Source organism: Odocoileus virginianus, chromosome 10, assembly GCF_023699985.2.
Source record: "Odocoileus virginianus isolate 20LAN1187 ecotype Illinois chromosome 10, Ovbor_1.2, whole genome shotgun sequence".
Taxonomy (NCBI): Eukaryota; Metazoa; Chordata; class Mammalia; order Artiodactyla; family Cervidae; genus Odocoileus; species Odocoileus virginianus.
The window spans coordinates 12,365,429-12,386,370 of record NC_069683.1 but is presented as its reverse complement, the minus strand read 5'-3'; the positions used below and the strand labels follow the sequence as shown (position 1 = coordinate 12,386,370).

General features: G+C 47.7%; 1 protein-coding gene across 29 annotated transcripts in view; it reads right to left on the bottom strand.

Moving 5' to 3' along the window:
• CELF1 (CUGBP Elav-like family member 1) overlaps positions 1-20,942 on the bottom strand; it is an 88,343-nt gene that overhangs the window by 20,601 nt on the left and 46,800 nt on the right. For 8 of the 29 annotated variants that reach the window (XM_070473024.1, XM_070473029.1, XM_070473021.1 and 5 more), the window contains 11 exons: positions 19,851-19,933; positions 19,290-19,338; positions 17,114-17,248; positions 16,518-16,597; positions 15,815-15,976; positions 13,356-13,431; positions 11,778-11,906; positions 11,263-11,418; positions 10,453-10,638; positions 7,808-7,951; positions 1,005-7,352 (listed from right to left, as the gene is read on the bottom strand). In XM_070473024.1, the coding sequence (XP_070329125.1) occupies positions 7,225-7,352; positions 7,808-7,951; positions 10,453-10,638; positions 11,263-11,418; positions 11,778-11,906; positions 13,356-13,431; positions 15,815-15,976; positions 16,518-16,597; positions 17,114-17,248; positions 19,290-19,338; positions 19,851-19,933 (1,328 nt within the window). In that variant the 3' untranslated portion in view covers positions 1,005-7,224. Of the gene's footprint in view, positions 1-1,004; positions 7,353-7,807; positions 7,952-10,452; positions 10,639-11,262; positions 11,419-11,777; positions 11,907-13,355; positions 13,432-15,814; positions 15,977-16,517; positions 16,598-17,113; positions 17,249-19,289; positions 19,339-19,850; positions 19,934-20,942 lie in introns of those variants that run through there. The other 21 variants (XM_070473012.1, XM_070473020.1, XM_070473009.1 and 18 more) reach the window with 15 other exon arrangements.

The window sequence follows — 20,942 nt, the reverse complement described above, 5'->3', positions numbered from 1 at the left end:
TTAACCAGAGGACCACCAGAGAAGTCCACAACCCAATTTCTTTTAACCTCAGTGCTCATCTGCTAAGTGGGGATGGGAACAGCAGGTCCCTCCCAGGGGTTATAAAGACAAGAGCATTCAGTGCGTGTTAGGTGTTCCCCGCAGCACTAGATGGTGGTCAGTGAACACTAGCTGGGACAATTACTGCATAAACATCTCGTGAGCTAGCAACCAGTAAACCCACTCTGGGAAACGCTACTCCAGACTCACCCCACATAGAGCCAGTCTGATGAGAAGGCTGAGGCTTGGCCCACCTACTGGCCAGAGCTGGTTGTGGGCTCCCAGACAGGCGCCAGCTTCACGAGGACTAGCCTCCTAGAGGAGTGAGGCTGACAGTGGTAGCAAGGGGCAGACCAGCTCATGCCTCAGCCAGAGGGCCTGAGGCTCCTGGCCCAGGGGCTGACTGCATCCGCAGTTTAGAGGTGTGGGGAGAAGCCTCGGTACTGGCCTCACTCGGAAAGTGATCTAGAATTACTGAGTACTGAACCCAAGAAATCCTAGAAATGTGACCTTGTCCTAAGGTCAGAGAGAGGGGAAAAGGAGCCCATGCACCTTGGTCTGGAGTGAGGAAGCCCCCACGCACGGCACCTCAGGGCTCGCTGGCTGCCTCCCTGGGGTCAGGAACCCCGAAGCCAAGGAAGGGACTTGCACCCAACAGGTCTGGGCCAGTCCTGCAGGGTGGCGGCCACGACTGGCAATGTAAGAAGCACAGGAATGAAGGCTGCTCCAAAATTTTCTCAGTGCCTCCTTGCTAGTGGGTACGTTGAGAAGAACGCAGGATCAATACAGAAGTTGCTTTTCTGGAAGAAATCCTGTGCTTTCAGGAGTCTGGGGTGGTCCCACTAGATACTAAGGGCACATCAAAGTGGAACCACACTAGAGTGCCCACCCCTTCCTCAGGAAGGCCGACCCCGCTGCCCAAAGGCCACCGCCCCAACAATCAACAGCACAGAAGACAACGTCAGTTCTTCTCAAACAGTTTAATAGCAAATAAACAAAGAAGGTACCACACTTGGCAGATACAAAATGACTTTTTGTCCGCGTGTCTGTGCAATTAAAACAGATTTAGGTTCCCCGTAGGGACAGAAGGAAAAACACACAAAAAAGGAAGGAGATTCCTGTTAAACACATACTCCCTTGCTCCAAACTTGTAACAATTTTTTTTTTTTCTTTTTTAATCCACTACACAAACTCTGTGATCAGGTCAGAAAAGCTACAGGGGCTCTTCTTGCCTTTTTTTTTTTTTTAAACCATTAAAGTAAAATCCATAATTTTCTACATAGTACAACACAAGTTCACACAAAAAAGACATTTTCTTTTGCAAATCAAAACAGAAAGAAAGGAAAAGCTCAAACAAGGTAAAGAAAAAGCGTTTCTACGGCTGAGTCACGACTTTGAGTTGATTGAATCCCGTTGTTGCTGCAGAACAGACTGTGCGTTTGGTCATAGTGGCAATTTTTTCTCTTCACATTGTGAAATCACTTTACATTGTTTTCTAGTAGAAAAGGCAAAAAACTGTACAAAACCCCTAGTGTTAAATACAACGTTTGTACCAATAAAAAACTCACACAGGTTTGTCTCCAAAATGTAAAGTTTCTTTTTTTTTTTTCTTTTTAAATTATTCACAAAAAGCAGCTGGAAATCAGAAAGGCAGCTGCCGCTCCAGGGTCTCAAATCCATTAAAACCACCACAGAACAATTAAAACAATCAGAGAGAGAAAAGGAAAAGGAAACAACGTCCAACGTTTGGCATTTGGTTTTATCCACAGGTTTTCCCAGAGCTCCTCTTGGAATTGAAAGCAAAATGTATTGGCAAACATGGGTTCTGAACACAGGAAGGGGAGCCTCGGCGCCTTCCGCCCACAGAGGCCGCTCTGTGCAGTCAGACTGTGGGGTGCGTGGCGGTCTCGCTCAGGCTGGGGTTCCTGGCCTCCTTCCATCCACTCACCCCTCTGAAGAAATTAAGCAGCCTACCATCCCCTGGGCCTCCACCTGGCCCCCCTCTCCTCCGGGTAAGGGGGGCCCCAAGCTAACACTAGGCCGCCTGCCCGGTCCCGGGGCAGAGAGCCTGCCGAGACCCTTCCTCATCACCTGCAGCGTGGATGATGTGGACAGTGCTTCTACCATCCCCCCCACCCCCCGTCCCTGGCCCCCCTCTCCACCCCTCCCTGGACAGCCTTACTTCCCAGCTCGCTCGCCCACCAGCCGCTCGGGCCTGGGTGGAAGCTATCCCAAATGCCGCCCCCTGCAACCTCTGACCTCCACAGACCCACCCCGCGACCTCACGTCTCCTCTGGCCTCGCCCTTCGCCATGCACATTCTCACTCAAGTCCCTGCAGACCCTGAGGCTGGACGGTGCCCCGAGAGAGGAGGGCAGGCTCCCCTCAGGGAACCAAGGACCGGGGCTTGCCTGGCACCCGGGGACAGTAGCTATTTGGCTCTTCACCCAATTTAAAAAAATAAACACAAAAAACCGCCCTGACCCCCACCCCACCAGCTAAGCAAGAGCAGAGCTCCAGTGAAGAGCAGAGTGGGGCGGCCGGGGCCCGGGGCTGTAAACAGTGTGAAGACTGCAGTGCTGTGCTTCTCACAGCAGCGCTGGCAGGAGCGCTGCCGCTGAGCGCACGCATGCCCTCCTCCTCCGAGTGCTTGGGAGCGCCCTCCGCCTCCTGCCTGCCCACAGCCACCCTCTGCGTGCGCTCTCACTCCTGCGCCTCTCTGGAACCCCCTTCCCACACGTCTCTGAGCAGAGCAGCCGGCCCCCGGAGGCCCCCCGAGGCCTGGAGGCCGTGTGAGGAGACAGTCTAAGTGCACAGGCAAACGCTCTAAGGGCAATAGAGGAGAAAGTTGCCACTTCAAAATAAAACAATACAATCTTGGAAAGAAAAAAAAAATCAACCCACAACAATTCAAAACAGCTTCTTTGAAACCCTTTTAAATCGGTCAGTTTTTGCACAAACTATAGAAAACAGAGAGGTGAAGGTGATATATACGAGGGTGTGAAGAAACAGCAGGAAACATGCAGAACTTGTTTTTTCTGGGCATAATCTCAGTAGGAAAGGAAAAAATTCAAAACAAAAACAATACAAAAACAAAAACAATCAAAGTATCACATTTTGCTGTGGAGACTGCAGGAACAGGCGTGGGGGGCGGGCACAGCGGGGCTGGCGGCAGGGGGACCCACAGACCTCCCGCTCCAGGGCAGAGCCCCAGGAGCGCGGGGGCTGGCCTGGGGCCCAAGCTGCAGCCGGTGGTCAAAAAGGAAAAAGGGTTCAGGGGTTTTCTGCAGTTGAGAACTCAGAAAAAACAAAAATAGGAACACATGCGGTCTCCTCAAGCCCTACAAACTATATCAGCAAAATGTGCTCAGGAGCCTCAAAGGTTTTAGCGACATCTTTTATTTCATTGTTTACTCCAAAGTTGTCTTTAAAACTACGCACACAGAGAAACGAAGCCTAGGAACGGACTGGCTGTGTGTCCACAGAAATACAAACACCACGCGGTATGTGCTAGTAGGGCTGCTCTGAAGACAATTACAAAGGATTGGAATCACAAAATCAAGTGGTTATCTTATGAAGTTCTAGAAAAATAGATTTTTTTATATTCAAATGCAAGTTTAAATATTTCCCCTTCAGCAGTCGTTCTAGCAAAACCAATTTGGCAGCACAAAAGAAAAAAAAAAGGAAAGAAAAAAGAAAAAACAAAGAAAGAAACAAACATAATAAAAATACACATCAGCATCAAAGGTCAACACAAGGTCAAAGGTGAGAGTTCAAGCATCAGAGAAGCTGAAGAGACAGGGATTTGGACGATGTACTTGACGCCACATCGACATGCTTTAGGCACAACGATGAACAAACGGCAGGAATCTAGAAAAAAAAACAAACCAGAAAGAGGGAGACCCACTGAGTTACACAGAGCAATACATCCAAACAGAGAGAGAGAACAGAACACTCACTGTGTGCAGCCCTGAAATGCGGAGGCGGGCAGGGAGGGCTGGGCAATGACGCGACTTTCGCACATGCTAACAATGGACACAGGGGAAAGGCAAAAAGGACATGGAGGACACCAGGAAAACATCCAACTGCCAGAGACAGAGGGAACCTAAGGCTTGGATTTCCCCAGAAGCGCCCAAACACATCCGAAAAGCAGCTCTCCGGCGGAGCAGAGCCTCAGCCTCCCGTCCCACTCCTGGTCCAGACTCAGGGAGGCAGCTGGAGCTGCCGGCTGGGGCGGGTAGAATTCTTTGGGGGAGAGGGCCAGAATTTCTCCCCCTTCCCATGGGGATGGCCCTCTGTTGCCGGAAATCCAAGCTCTTAGCTTCCACGCGGGCCCTGGCCACTCCTGTGGGACCCAGGAGACAGTGTCTGGCTGCATTCAAGGCAAATCAATTTCATGATGAAACCCAAGGAAGAAACAAAACTACAGCAGAAAACACATTTATGTAAGTGAAACCCCCACGCAACAGAAAAGGATTGCTTAAGACTTGACTGCGAGTCCCCCCTCTCCGAGCTGAACCCTTTGACGCCGTGAGACTTGTAGGGGGAGCAGCTTCTACACACCACCATCTTTGGCCTGGGGAGAGAACTGTGCTCGAGGGCAGCACTGCTGTGGGAATTCGCGGGGGAGAAGCGCCTGGGCTCCCCGGCTGCACCGAGGTGCACACCCCTTTTGGAAAGAACCCACATCAGGTATAGAAACCTCAGGGTCTGGTATCAGAGGCAGGCTGATTACACCTTTAACTTTCATGCCAACAGCGAAGGGGTCCCTGGAGCCCAGGACAAACAGGTATGCAATTAACAGTGAGATGGGGGAGGAGGGAGGGAAAGGGAAAAGGTGGGCGCAGAGTGGAGCTCCGGGCTTTGGAAAACCCCACGCGGGCCAAGGAGGAAGACAGAACAGAAGGCGAGCGGTCACAGCACCGGCAGCAGCCTGGGGAGCACAGCTCTCTCCTCCGCCAATTCACAGCTTTACTCCTCCCCCGCGGGCAGGTTAGCTGGGCTGCAGACGGCCACAGAAAGTCAGTAGTTTCAATCATACACAGCACCCTGCGTGTACAACAATCACATTCTGGATTCTACAAAATCCTGGCCTTTTCCAGAGATATAATTTAGGTAATAAATATTCTCCACCCCGGAGCTGTATAAAACTTCTATAAAAATAGAAACGACATTCTTGGTTCCAGCCGGTTGGGATTCAGAACGGCGCCTCCCCAACCTAGCATTTTTTTCTTTTTTTGTTTTCTTTTTTTTTATTTTTATTTTTTGCATTTATTTAAAAAATCCCATCATGACCCTGGAAGCCTTTGGAACAGTTTTATCCTTGAAACACAGGACACATTTCTCCCAGTGCGAGGAATTCAAGTTTACGTGGTTCAGCTTAAGAAGTATGTTTCATGTTTCTTAGAGGACAACAGACCCAAGTTATCACTATGAGAAGGGAACAGCTGTCCCAGCTTCAATGGGATAATCCACCACCACCAACTATCTGCACAACAGCAAGACGGTCAATGCTTGTCTGAGGCCCGAGGACAGCGTGACAAGGAGAGCGCTCCCGTCTGACCGACAGCAAACCAACCCCTGCGATCGCGCCTCTGCCGCTAGGGGGCAGGGCTGACGTCTGCGAGGCTGAGGACCCCAGGCACTCGGTCCCTGGCCTTGGCTAAGGGTCATATCCTGACAGGGCCACTTCTGCCCAGGGACACATTCCCGACAGCAGGTCCTTCCCGGGCCTCCCCACTAACAGCGCTTCTTGGAGCAGAGGCAGAGCCCCGAGGCTGTGTGGGTCACAGGCAAGAGTGAGGCCTGTGGGAGGCAGCAGGGAGCTGACTGTGAGCAGGAGGACAGAAATGAACACGGTAATACTGAGGTAAATGAACACTAAACCCACACGGAGGGAGGCTGTAAACGTCCTGCCGTCTCCTCTGTCACCAAGAGCAGAGCACAGGGCTGGAGCGGTTAGAAGAGGGGCCTGCCTCCACTCAGACGCCACGCCCGGGCTGTCTCAACCAAGGAGGCAAACACAAACTGCTTAATCCTTTTAAGTACTGAGTGCTGGCCGCCGGGAAATGCAGCACCAGCTCAAAGGGACCCTAGGATTCAGGTACACTGAGAAGCAGGCTCTTCTTCCCCCAACTCGACGGCTTTTGATTACTCTGCTCAGGAGAGGTGCTCCCTTCTGCCAGATACCATAAGCCCTTCTTGGGTCTACCCTCACGGGAAAACGGTGGTTGGGGTGGAAGTGACATTCCTTGCTGTGGTCAATTACAAAAAAGGAAGCCTGACAGTGGCTTCCCGAGAGGCCACCTTTAAAGGGACCTGGTAGACATGGGCCATGGTCTAAGGGTCCGGTGTTGAAATAAACGAAACACAACCTCTCTGACTGGCTTCTTCTTCCTAAGAGCCACCAGCCAGGAAGGAAGGGCCAATCCAACAGCACTGGCTGGCTGGGTAACGGATGACAAATTCCTGCTTTTTGCATGTCAGGCTAATTTAATAGGTGCTTTATTTCCAGAGACTTGTCAGCCCCTCCTTGGGAAAGAGGGGCAGAAATCCTAGATGAGAATCTAAATAATCGCTGGCAAGAACGCAGACTTTCCACCGAAGGCGGCTACAGAGGAGTTTCAGCCTCCAGCTCCCAGGGCTGCCGGGTTCCAAGTCACTCTCCCTCTCCAAAGCCAATCCCACCTGCTCTGCCCCCCAAAAGCTCTTGGTTATCAGTTCTCACGTCACCCACTCTCGTGCTCAGGAAGATTCTGGGGGTCCACTTCCGTCTAACTTCGTCCTCTCTCTTGGGATAGTTTGGGGCAAATTCTGATCCTCTTTTTTAATGTTTCTCCATTTCCCCTCCTCCCCCAGGGCAGTTTGATGTTGGTCCTTCTCAACACACACTGGTTACAAACACAGCAAACTTTTAAATAAAGGAAAAAAAAAAAAAACAACTCAGGATATGGCACCTAAACTCCAAAGTAAAACACTGGAAACCAAAGCACAAACTTGTCCTCTGAACGAAGCGCAATCCCCACAGAAGGCAGCAGCCGAGTCTTCAGGGCACGCTGTGGCTGCGGGAGTGGCAGGGTCAGGGTCCAGGGCTGCCAGCGCAGCCTCAGGGCTTCGAACCACCAAGGGCGCTCCTCCCCCACTTACCAGAAGACCCTCTCACTCCAGTCCCAAGAGGGGGGCACGCTCAGTAGGGCTTGCTGTCATTCTTCGAACGTTTGAGCTGCACTTTAAGCCGCTTCATGCCGATCTGAAAGCCGTTCATGGACTGGATGGCAGCTTGAGCCGAGACAGGATTGTCGTAACTTACAAAACCTGTGTGTCCAAGCGGAAACCGAGTGAGGGGCGTGAGGAGGCAAGGACAGCCTCAGTTCTCCTTATGCAACAGGATCCTTACATGAGCTGAGTTTCAAATCTCAATTTTTCTCAGCAGGAAGAAGACTTCTTGAAATTACATCACATGAAACAAATCAGGTTTCTAACAGTATCAGCTGACATCTACACAGTATCCTCAAGTATTTTTTGGCCAAGCCATTTTCCATACATTATTTTTACCTCTGGAGCGACAGTGTGGGTTCAAACCACCATTCCCACTAGAGAAATGAAAAAAAACTGAGGCTCAAAATGAGGTAATGTTATCTACTCAAAGCAAAGTTAAACTAAAGCTAAGCAAAGTCAAGCTCAGCTCTTCCTGCTATCAGCCCCTTCTCTTTCTGGTTCACTGGTAAAAACATTTAGCCCTCCCGACACCAGAAGAAACACCAGCATACCGAAACACTTGCTCAGGTTTGTCTGCTTGTCTATAAAAACCTTGGCAGACACGACATTCCCAAAGGGCATAAACATCTGCAGCAGGTCCTGGTCTCCGAACTCCTGGGGCAGGTGGTAGATGAACAGATTGGCTCCTTCTGGACCTGCAAAATTCCCACTGATTGACAAGGTATTGGGGTCAAGCACACTCTTCCCCCTGCACCACCTGAGTCCCATCTCCACCTGTGTTAACACCCTCAGCATCCCCAAAACACAGAAACTTGTCTGGAGAACTAAACAGACTCTCCAAACACGAAGCAGGGAGCTGAAGGGCAAGCACTGACACAGGTTCCTGCCCTCTTTCCTGTCCACCGGTCTCACGCCCTGTCTCACCGACAGAGGGCAGAATCTGACCCTGTGGGAGGACGGCATGCTGGGAAGGAGCAGGCAGATTTGCATTTGGAGCCAAAAACAGTAGCAAGAGATTATAAGTAAAATGGGTTTCAAAAGAGTGCCTAGAAACTAGAGGGCCGGCAAAGAGGTCAGTAGTTGCCAGAGGCAGGTGGGGCAGGGACTGCCTAGGAAGAGACCTGAGGGAATCTCCAGGGGTCACGGAAGTAGTCTGCACCGATGGTGGCAGTGACGTGTCAGGGCTCACAGAGCTATATTCAGCAAAGGGTGAATTTTACCATACGTAAATTGGGCCTCAGTAAAAATGTATTTTTAAAATACAGGCCTATGATAAAAAACTGGACTTCGGTGAAAGCTCAGCTGGTAAAGAGCCCACCTGCAATGCGGGAGAACCCCAGTGCACAGATCCACTGGAGAAGGGACAGGTTCCCCAAGCCAGTGTTCTCGGGCCGCGCTTGCGGCTCAGCTGGTAAAGAATCTGCCTGCGATGTGGGGGAGACCCGGGCTTGATCCCTGGGTTGGGAAGATCCCCTGACTACTCACTCCAGTACTCTGGCCTGGAGAATTCCACGGACTACATCGTCCACGGGGTCGCAGAGAGTCGGACACAACTGAGCGACTTTCACTATACGATAAACAACTCAGCTCAAAAACAGAGTACGTTTTCCTCTTCACCTCAAGGACTTCCCAACCAAAGGAAAGTTTTAAAAAGTATTTTTACTGGAGTATAATTGATTTACAACGTGGTGTTAGTTCCTGCTGTGTAGCTCAGTGAATCAGTGATATATATATACGTGCATATCCACTCTTTTTTAGATTCTTTTCCCATACAGGTCATCAGAGTACTGAGGAGAGTCCCCTGCACTACACAGCAGTCCTTACTAGTTGTCTGATGTATCTCAGTGTGTCTATGTCAATCCCAATCACCCTATCTACCCCTCCTCACCCCTCTTCCCCCTTGTAAACATGTCTGTTTCCTACATCAGTGACTACTCCTGCTTTGTAAATAAGTTCATTTGTAGCATTCTGTGAAGACTCCACATGTCAGCAGTGCCATATTTATCTTTCTGTGCCTCCCTTCCCTTGGTGTGATGATCTCTAGGGCCCATCTATGTGGCCGCAAACGGCACTGCTTCGTCCTCTTAAATGGCTGAGTGACACCCGCTGTATACATGCACCACATATCCAGAGAAGTTTTATCATCACTGCAGCCCGGCCAGCCTCCAGCCGCCCGGCCTCCCTGCTGTCATGAGACGCTACGGCACACGCTGCCTCGTGGTCTGTGCGCTTGCTGCCCCTCTGCCCCATTCCTCTCCTTCCTCGAGATACACATGGCTCGCTCCTTCCTTCCCTAAGGTCCGCGCTTAAACGTCAACTTGGAGAAACCTCTTTTTATGTAAAATGCTATCTTTCTGGCACCCTCTATTCTGCTTTCCTGTGCATTATTCTTCAGAGCGCCACTGAACACCTCACGCTTCTGCTCACTGTCTCCAGAGTCCCAACAGCTCCCTCTCAACACAGCCCAGGGCACACGGTAAATGTCCAACTCCGAGCAGGGAGGACGCACTGCACCGGGACTCCTTGGGGCCAAAGCAGGAGAGGGTGCTTGCCTTTTCCTACAGAAGCGCTTAGATGCCAGCTCCTGGCTATGAAAACCCATCAAATAGGAGGACAGAGATGTCGGCAGGATTTTCTGCTCACACAAACCACATTTAGGCCTCCTCCTGCTTAGAAAGCCCACTTTCAGGCCTCTTTCTGCTTAGAAAGCCTCTCCTGAATTTAAAACTGTTTGTGTCAAAGCACATATTCCCCACTCCATCAACCCACAGGCTGTAACTCTGTCTCATTGTCCTTCGGTTTGTCCTCAATTAGGAAAAGCACAGATGAGAAAGTGAGGAAAATGCCAAATGACAGAGCTAAAGAGGACACCTAGACAGAAGACATCCTCTAGCAGATTTGTGAGAGAGAAGACGTCCTCTCAAAAACAGACTGCCAAACGCTATCAGACACAACCAGGCTGGTATGTCTCTTCACCTGAAGCTGCAGCCCCACTTGAGGAGGGCCCACAGAGGTCCTGGTGCGACCACGACCAGAACGCATTCCAAACGCAGACCAGCTTCGCAGTGCACCCTTGGCAATGCCAAAGGTCAGTGCCGGCCTGACCCCCTACACGGCCCTCCCGGGCTTCGCCCTGCCCTTCGGCACTGCTGCGGAGGCTGTGCCCGCCGCGCCCTGGCCCCGTCCCGCCACTCACCTTCCTTCTGGCTCCCAGCGGCACCGATACTCTGCTGCGCCAACAGGCTCTGGTTGTACAGGGTGGGGAGCGCTGCGGCCGCGTACTGCTGGATCCCCGAGTAGGCCTGTGTGAGCGCCTCCACGGTGCTCCCGGAGCCGTTGGAGAGGCCGCTGCTGCCCAGTCCACCATTTAAAGCAGCCATCCCTGGGGGAGAGGCTCGACTGGCGCGAAAGACAAACTCCAAAGCACACCCTGTCATCTCGTCCTCAGCCTCTCCCCAAGAAGCAGCAGCCATCTGACGGGTCAGGTCTTAGGACACTCACCAGGGCCCATGGCTAAGGGGACATTTAAAGCTGCCACACCCAGAGGCAGCTCATCCTCCAACCTGCACAAGTGATACCACTGACACGTGACTTGCCCCACTTCTTCTCTGGATTTGCTGCCACTTTCTCCTAAGAACTGGAATGTGGTAAAATAACAGGCCCAGGACTGGGGACTAAAATGAGTCCATACACTGTATGACAGATGTGGGCAAATCCTATCATCAAGATAGCCACTAACATTTACTGAGTGTGTACTATGTGTCAGACACTGCTACGTGATGTGCTCAGCATTTCACTTGTATTCTCATTTAACTTGACAACCCTCAGAGTAGTCTAGTCCCACTTCACAGATGAGAAAATGCCCTTAGAAAGGTGGTCTTAAGGTACAGATAGTTAACAGACAGGGTCAGGTCTGACTCAAAACCTTAAGACCATCTCTAACTTCACTGGACATCCCGATCATTCACTCTAAGTGTCCCTACCAGAGCAGTTTAAAACATGCTACCTGCACAGAGCGACCGGATGGCATCCAGGGACTGGCCCTCACCTGCCAAAGAGCTGACGTTGAGGCCTGCCGTGGCTCCGGCCAGTGTCTGCAGGGCTCCGAGGGAGGCGATGGGGTTGACGGAGCTGCTGCTGCTGGAGCTGGGTGAGGACCCTGCTGTCAGACACCCACCAGTCAGACTCAGACCAACACCTGCCTTCTCGCGGCAGCAGGCGCCAAAGCACAAGCTGGATCACTCAACTGTTCATTCTCTTTGTAAGGAGGCTTCCAGTTCCCACCCTCTGCCCCACTCGCCCCAGTTAATGATTCTGGTAACATGTTCTTGCGCTACACAGAAGTGATGACTGCAACAAACTGAGAACCATGAGTACGCTCTTAACTCAGAAGACATGTGAAACTTTACTGTTCATGATCTGACCCCTCTGGAAATGGGTGTTAACTGTTCTGCAGAAGGACAAAATCCTCACGTGGGGCTCTGCCCAAGGCCCGCAGGCCCGGCCCCGGCCCATGCTCACCTGAACTGGTGAGAACGCTGAGAGGACTGCTGGACGTGGTGAGGGCACTGGTGCCGCTGGGTGTGTTCTGAGCGGCACTCGCAGCAGCGGCTAGGGCAGCCAGGTTCTGCAACTGCATTGCATTTAACCCTGCAACATCCAAAGCAAGCCATCAGCCAGCAGACAAGCGTGCGCTATACCCACTCCGGCAATGACCGTGCGGACGGGCAGAGGCTCATCTCAAAGAGGAACTGCTCTAGGTGTAAGCCTTACAGGCAATATACTACAGAGCTCCAAAAAGACTCAGATACCACTCAACTCATTAAGAAACTTGACATTTCCTCAAACAAGACATGTCGAATACAATAGCATTCCAGCCCAAGTGAGTGAGCATTAATAAATGGACGGGCAATGAGGGAATCAGAGAAAAAGGGCTGGGTTCTGTGGTCTACCAGGGAGCCAGGCAGACTGAGGAGAACAGTGCCAAAGCCCGAGGCAGAGAATGAATCTGTATCTGAGCCCCTCACTCGTGCTTTACAGGGGATCTGTTCTCTGCAGTGGAGGTGAACCAAGCAGAAAATGCAGCAGAGATCCAGAAGACCATGGAGGAATGACGTGAAAACTGCAAGAGTAGAGAGAACAAAGAAAAAACCACCGCCTGAAAAGCAGGTTAAGCAGAAAAACAAGAGAAAACAAACACTGGAGAAAAGACCTCCAAGTAGAACCTAGCGACACTGGTAAAAGGAGAGCAAAAAGTCTGAACTGCACCAGCAATGTGCACCAAGAACGTGCGGCAAACGACTTACTGGATAATGGAAAGGCAGATGGGTAGGGGTGGAGAATTAACGAGAATAAACAGGCTACAGCACAGATTTAAAATCTAGCAACTTTCTGAAAATACAGCAACCTCTGAGTCCCTGGGACAAAAAAAATGAAACTATCAAGCTTTCCCAGTGGCGCACTGCACCTTGCCTAAGACTAGCCCTTCCTCAGATGCACCTGCCGAGCCGGATCCCACCGATGGAGGGGCAGGGCTGGGCAGCTTTGGAGTGGCCCCGTCCCTGCCTCGGGTTTGACTGTGGAGCTGCCTTTTGTTAACAACTCTGGTATCTGTAAATTAAGTTTATGGTGTGTGTTAATACCAAAAACAGTAATTACCTAAGGAATAACATGTATAAGACACTGACTTCCAAGGTTCTAGCAGTTGTAGGGCAAGCCACACACACAGAAGCCAACTTAGACTTTTCTTCTGAGAACCACTGGAAAAGTCACTTTATTGTGGAAATAATTCCTGCAATTTTCTCCTTATCAAAGTGGTTGCAGACAGTCTGCAGGTACTAACAGTTCTTCTCACTAAAGACTTAAAGGGGTGGGGAGCAGCAGACAACTGCAGAGCAACATGACATCAGTAACTAAAAGAGCCTCCTTCGAGAGAAAAGGTAGTTAATCCCAGGATGTTCATCTTATATCAGGTTTATGTAATGAGTGGGAAAGAAAATTTGTTTTTTCTGCATGAAGAGTAGAAAACTCTTAAGACTTTTGTTAGCTGCGTCGGTTGGCGTGGCTGCTGCTGCTCCTCCACAGCAGTGAAACACTTACCTCCCATCGGGTGGAGGCTGCTCAGGGTGTTGAGGTTCCCAGAGGAGGCAGTCTGCTGAAGGAGCTGCAAATAAAGCTAGACATTACACCAAAAAACAGAACAAGAGTGAGAGTGAGGGCTGGTTCTGCGTCTGGGATAACTCTACAGCACAGCAAAGCGAGAGTGCAGAGGCCCCCAAAGAGAAGAGAGTCGAAGACAAGAACCCAAGCCAACACGACAAAAACACGAGGCTTGTGACAGCACAGGACGACACAGCACAGCTGAAGCCCGGGCCCAGAGGACGGCTGTTAGCCGAGCCCTAAGCCAGGCTCGACTCCGGCAACACAGTGTGGCACGGCGGGGGCAGGGCGGGGAGGACGAAGCCCAGCCAGGCAGCCGTGCGGCCCACTGCCAGCAGCGTCTGCAGACGGGTGACCACCATGTCTAGTTTCTCTCCCAAGTTCTCCTTGGTTAGGTCCACACACCTCATTTTGTAGGCTGTTCCCATCTGGAGGCCTAATTTCTACTTTGGCCAACTACTTAAAATACCAACTGGGACCATTTCAGGCTCTTTCTTGGAGTATCCTTTACCAGCCACGATGAACTTGTGACTAGATCAACCTCGTTGTGATTAGAATACTATGCATTCATCTAGTCCCATTCATCTCACTGTTGCAGATGACCAAATGATGGCTCAGTCTGCATTCATCCAGGGAATATTCTCTTTCAACGAGTGTTCCATAACTAATAAAACAAGAGCACCTGTCTATAAGCTATGAATCTCCGCGGCCTTACCCTGTACCTAGCAAACTGCAACCCTGATCTAATCAACCTGCTGAGACCTTTTGTTCCATTCAAACCCAATCAATGAATGGCTGGTATTCTTGTTTCTGGATCCTTTGTTCAATCTATTATCCATTCCTATAAACATCTGACCTGGCTCCTCTGTCATCATGAATCTCTCTAATCTACAGGCATTTCAGGGAAGTTCACAAACTTCCAGAAGTAGAATGAAAAAATGTACACACACAGAATTTTATCAGCTTCTCAAAGGGCTCCACAACCTCGAAGATTTAAGAACTACTGCTCTAGTTTCAAGTTCACACATTCTAGTAGGTCCTAATTAATGATGACGTGCTATCACACAGTCCATTCGCTCTCACATCTTTATTTTTGTGTTCTTAAATACCTGGCCAATGAGCTTAGTCCCAACTAGTGGACTGTACATACTGTACCTGGCACTTTACTTCTTCCCTAAAAGAGACCAGCTCCTAGGGCGGGGATCATGTTTAACAGAAACAAAGAGGCCACAGCTCTCAACATATACCATCATGTGCCTGCTAGATGTGGCAGTGACAACAAAAAGAAGGCTCCAAACTCTCTAAGGAAAGCAAGCACACATCATGGAGATAATTTTCAAAGCATTATCATTCTGGCAGAAGACTAAAATCTCTGAATTTTCTCAACTTTTAAGCAATGTTCTAGCACCAAGGAAAAATTTAATCTGCAGAGATATAACAACCATCTAGGTCTTCTGATTTCAGAGAAATACCAGCAAGGATAAACTTGAATTTCTTCTAATATGTTAGAAATATGGAAACCAGAGGGCATCAAATTAGCCAAAACCCAGTACTGAGGGATAGAAATCACCGCCTTTCTTCTGTTTCCATATAAAATAATATTTTAAAGGATGAGGAATGAATGACTATACTTCTGTGTGTATATTTTTAGACTATCCATACTAATCTAGTGGTTTCACCATTTATTTTCCTTCTTTGGTAGCTTCATAGATGACTTGTTCTTTCTGATTCAAAGACGAGACGGTTGTAAGCGTCTTGTGCCACCTGTGGTTCTTTTGAGGGCTGAAGCAGTGATAATCCCCTGTAATATACACTGCAGACCTAATAAATCTAACAAATTAGAGCCTGCTTTTGGATTACATGACTCAAACTTGACAAGAGAGAATTCAAATTAAAGGAAATCTATTTACTATTTAGTGAACTCAAATAGACACCTGTAAAACTCATTTAATAATGTCCATGTTAATCTCTCAAGCTCTCCGTCGATGGGGAAATATATTGTTATACTCTTCTTGGAAGGCTCAGGAAGGATTTTATTGATGGCCTCTACATCTACTAGACACAGATGGAGAGAAATACTTGGTAGCTAAGACTTCCCCAATAATTTTATTTCTTGGGGGCAGGGACACATGTTTCTAAATCTTTGTATTAGGAAATTAGGATTTCACTCTAATTGGAGCAGAAGCTCAAGATACAACCAATGATGTGTGACAAGAGAGAGTGAGCCAGTGCACACACGAGACTAATGTGACAAAGAATATCGTGTTGCCTGAATTTTTATGTAAAACTTGGATATGCTAAAAGCTGTGAGTGCCATTATATATGTTAGCTAGGGACAGCAGAAGAAGAAACAGCTGGGAGCTTGCACAGCCTGCAGAAAGCAAACCACAAAGACTCACTGCTAAATACTGGGGTCCAAGAGTATTTAGACCAGCAAGGTTTCCCCACACAGATGCCGCGCTGATTTGCTGCATCTGCTGCTGGAGTTGCTGGGCCATTCTCTTCTGTTCTTTGTCCTTCTGTGTATCAGCAAATTTTACCACCATGGGGGAGGAGCAACCCTACGAAAACACCAAAATCAAAGGGTCAAATTCCTCATTCTGGGTGGAGGGAAACCCTCCTTTCCAGTGCCACATAGGCTGCATTCTCATTTTATTCAGTGCCAAATGATTCTCCTCTTTGATAGACACAAGTGGCAAAAGGTAACTTAAAAGGGTTAACCAGTTGCAATATGCTAATTTTAAAGAAAGCACCAGTGTTTTAGATGTTTGGCTTAACTTTTAGGGCTTCCCAGGTGGCATTAGTGGTAAAGAACCCACCTGCCAATGCAGGAGAACTAAGAGACCCAGGTTTGATCCCTGGGTTGGGAAGATCGGAAGTAACAGCAACCCACTCCAGTATTCTTGGCTGAAAAATCCCATGGACAAAGAAGCCTGGTGGGCTACAGTCCATGGGGTTGCAAAGTGTCGGACACGACTGAAGTGACTAAGCAAACAGCGACTTTTAGGGCGACCAGACACTATGCACGCTGCCCGGCTCTGTGCTCCATGGTCCTAGCATGCTCAGGCTAAGGGAGCGTCCCTTTCGCTCATCTGCCCCTACCTCCATGGTCTGTGCTTGATGCATTGCCTTGATAGCTGTCTGTGCCATGGCTCTTGTTGTGAAAGTCACAAATGCACAACCTGGTAAGAGAAGAGTCAATAACTCGTCCATTCATTCAATGATTTATCTGACTTTTACTGAGCACCTACCATGTGCCCAAGTACCATGCTAACAATACAGACATGATTCCTGCCTTTAGGAATTCATGATCTAGTGGGGAAGATGATGTGTTACAACAAGGTGATACATGCTTCAGTGAGAAATCAGGGAAGCACAAATAGGAGAGAAAGTGCTTGAGAGATAAAGGAGGAATCACATTCTCTAGTTTCTCTCGTGAAAGGCGTGTTTCCATTTTGGCATAGAATCTCTCCAAGGACAGAAATAGAATTTTAATGCATGACACTTAGGTGCAAAATGTAGATTCCTTGGGGGAATTGGGATCAGTTGATACGAATCATGACGGGACCTAGAAACACAACACCATACTCAACCCTCTCCATCTTGACAGTATCATCCATGGTGGCTAGAGATCACTGGTTTCCACTGATTCAAATAAAAAGAGACTCCAAATTTAAGCTGAGTGCTTTTAAAGGTACCTCGGCTCAGCCCGTCGGGCCCCCTCAGTATCCGGCACTCCTCAATCTGCCCGAACGAGGAGAACATGACTCGGATGTCGTTCTCGGTGCACTTCTTGGAGATCATGCCGATAAACAGCTTCCTGTCTTCCACTGCTGAGAGAGTGAGGAACAAATGCTGGACCATTACTACAGGCGGCAGTGCAGCACAGAGCCCTGTGCCTCGTGACCTACTGTACTCATTTTAAGATGCATTTCCCCCCATAATTTAGCACCTACTCTTAAACCATAATTGGGAGCACTGAGATGAAATATAGTAGCTTCATGATCTTATGAAAGTTACTTAACCATTCTGTGCCTGTTTCCTCATGTGATTAACAGAGGAAACAGTTTACCTCAGAGGTTGCTGTAGGTATTAAATACCAAGAACTCAGCATCTTGCCTCATACTTCGCAAAGTCTGCTCTCACTAGTAATACTGCTGTACCGAAGGATGAGTTTTCACACTTACCTGACATGACAAAAGAAACACACATTCAGTGAATGTAACGGTCCACTTTCATACTCTGGTTATCTTCTTGAGGACTGAGTTTTCCTTCCTAATTTTTTAGGGAGGGAATTTCCTCAGTTCCCCTCCTTACTCTGGTTGATAAGAAACTATGCAGTTCAAAGGCATTCCAGTTCACTCTCAGATGTTCTTGTAATGTTTCCCTGTCAACTCTATTTATCTCATTTATTTACCATGCTTATTTTAAAGAGCAATTCAGATGACAGATTACTTACAGCACTGAACCTCTATCTTACACCAGACACAAAACTTAACTCAAAATGCATTAATTCTGAGTAAGTACTAGATAAACTGAAACCATGAAATGCCTAGGTGAGTTGGGCTTGGTAAACTCCTTTACATGAGTCTTGGTAATGACTTTTTTTGGATTTGACACCAAAAGCAAAGCAACAAAAGCAAAAAATAAACAAGTGGTGTTACATCAAATGAAAAAGATTTGCACAGCAAAAAAACCAAAAAGCCATCAACAAAATAAAGAGGCAATCTACTGTATTTGCAAATCATGTATCTGATAAGGAGTTAATATGTAAAATGTATAAAGAACTTAAAGAAGTCAACAGTAAAAGAAAAACAACTTGATTTAAAAATGGGCAGCTTCCCTGGTGGTCCAGTGGTTAAGACTCCGTACTTCCAATGCAGGGTCAACAGAGACATCAAAGGTGCTCAATATCACTAATCATCAGGGAAAGGAAAATCAAAACCACGAGATATTATCTCATATGTTTGAATGGTTATTATCAAAAAGAACAAGTGTTGGTGAGGATGTGGAGAAAAGGGAACCCCTGTGCACTGTTGGGAGGATCTATATGGTGCAGCCACTGTGCAAAACAGTACAGAAGTTCTTCAAAAAATTAAAATCAGTACTACCAAATTATCCAGCAGTTCCACTCCTGGATATTTAGCTGATGAACATGAAAACACTTACTTGAAAAGATCTATGTTCACCCATGTTTATACAGCAAAGGTACAGAAGCAACCTAAGTATCCATCAACAGATGAAGGGATACAGAAAAAGGGGTATTCTATACATACATGATTATTATTCAGCCATGAAAAATGAAATCTGGACATATGTGACAACATGAATGGACCCTGAAGGCATTATGTTAAGTGAATTAAGTCAGAGAAAAACAAATACTGTATTGCTCTCATTTAAACATGGATATTTCAAACAAAAAAACAATTGAGCTCCTAGAGAACAGACTGGTGCTTGTCAGGGGCAAGGGGAAAGGAGGGAGGCAAAAAGGGTAAAGGAGGTCAAAAAGCATTAATAAACTTATTATACATAAACTTCCAGTTTTAAAATAAGTCACAAGGATGTATGGTGACTATAGTTAATACTGCCTTGTACGTTTCAATGTTGTCAAGAAAGTAGATCTTTAAAGTTCTCATCACAAGAGAAATAATTTTTTTAACTATGTATGGTGACAGATAACTAGACTTATTGCAGTGTCATTTCACAAAATACACAGATACTGAATCATCATGTTGTACAACTAACATATTATATGTCAATTATACGTCAACAAAAAATTATAATTAGTGCACAATACAATCCAAATGCCATGAGAACAGCAAATACTCCAGAAGAAACCTTGTAAGGGGAGGACTTGCTCACGTGCTTGCTTACCATTGTTCTTCTCGCTGTCGGCAGGCTTCATCTGTATAGGATGATGCATCTAAGACGGAAGACACGTGAATATTATGATTACACACACTGAGGGAATTCAGAAACATAAATGAGGCCTCTAAAGGAAACACCAAAACTGAGCTTTAAGAGGTGTCTCTGGGGACCTCTCCGGTGACCCAGTGGCTAAGAATCCCCCTTGCATGCAGGGACATGGGTCTGCCTGCTGATCAGGGAACTAAGAGCCCACATGGCTGGCAGCAACTAACCCCATGCGCCATAACCAGAGTCCGCGCGCTGCACTGCGCTGCAGTGACGCACCCAAGAAAGCAAGAACTGTCTCTGAACTCACGCCTGCCTCATTATCTCTCAACAGAATCTCAAAATAGAATGTGAGTCAACAAGTCAAAATTCTCTTGGCTGAGAAGTACTTTCAATCTATATTCTTTGAAACATTCCCTTTATTCCTCCTTTACATCAATTCCTGTGGCAGTCACCACTTCCCCCCGTGTGTTCCATGCGTCAAAGCCACCACGGTTCCACTTACTAGTAGGAGTTTCTTACCCCTGGGAGGACCTTCATGTTGTGAAGAGCGTTCTGAGCTTCTAATGCAGCTTTTCGGGTGTAAAACGTAACAAAACAGCACCCTGCAATAAACAATACTTAATGAAATCAAACCAGTCCTTTGAAAGCAGATAATTTCCAAGAGCACTCCCTCTTCCCGGGATACACTGAAAGTCAAAAGCCAGGGCTGGGTTTATTCAAATGAGTGGGTGGGTGGGGAGAGGGGAGGGAGGGAGATGGAGAAAATCTAACAAGGAAGAAAAATAAAGATTTTCTACCATTTTCTTTATTGCTATCGTCACCTGGTTTTATTAAAATTCTTCTTTAGCTGCTCCTGTAACTTCTCTGGGAAAGATGACCCTCCTTACAAAGGTCACAGAACCATGCCATCCAACCCACCCTTCCTGGAGCATGGAGGAGCAGGCTGGGCAAGGAGACTCAGACGCGCACTCTTACAACCTGTAGTCTACAGCTCTCACTTTCTCAGAACAAGCCTTACACTGCAGCCAGTTTCTACCATATGCCCTAAACATTATTATCATTTATTAAATGATAAAATGACTTCAGAGCAAGGATCTCTTAGTATCTATTTTTTGGACTCCTGGTTCTCATCAAATGCAATTACACGTCCAACAGCACTTGACTGAGAAGACCCTGAGATTGCACTCTGTGCCTCTGCTGGGGACTGGAGGGCGTAAGTGTGTTTTGTAAATCTTAGGCCCATAGTCCCGTAAGATATGGTATAGATTTCTTTTAAAATCACCCTGCAATTAAAATTTCAAATTACTGTATATTACATTGACAGTCATTTTCAGAAACTATAATACCTTTTATTTTTGGTTAACTATGCCACAAAGAGAAAATAATTCCTCAGCTCTAGACCTTCTGCTATTAAGCTGGTTTCAATCATGACAATCATGCTTGCTTACATCTGTACTATAGAAAAGCTTTCATCACAGAAAATTACTCTGAAATGGGTTATTGGGGAAAACAAGTGTGTATCTGCGTGTGTCTAGGGGCAAAGCTAACGCCTCATCTACTATCAGTCCTATAAACCCTCTCCTCTGCTGGGTGTTTCTGGAGGCAGCTTGC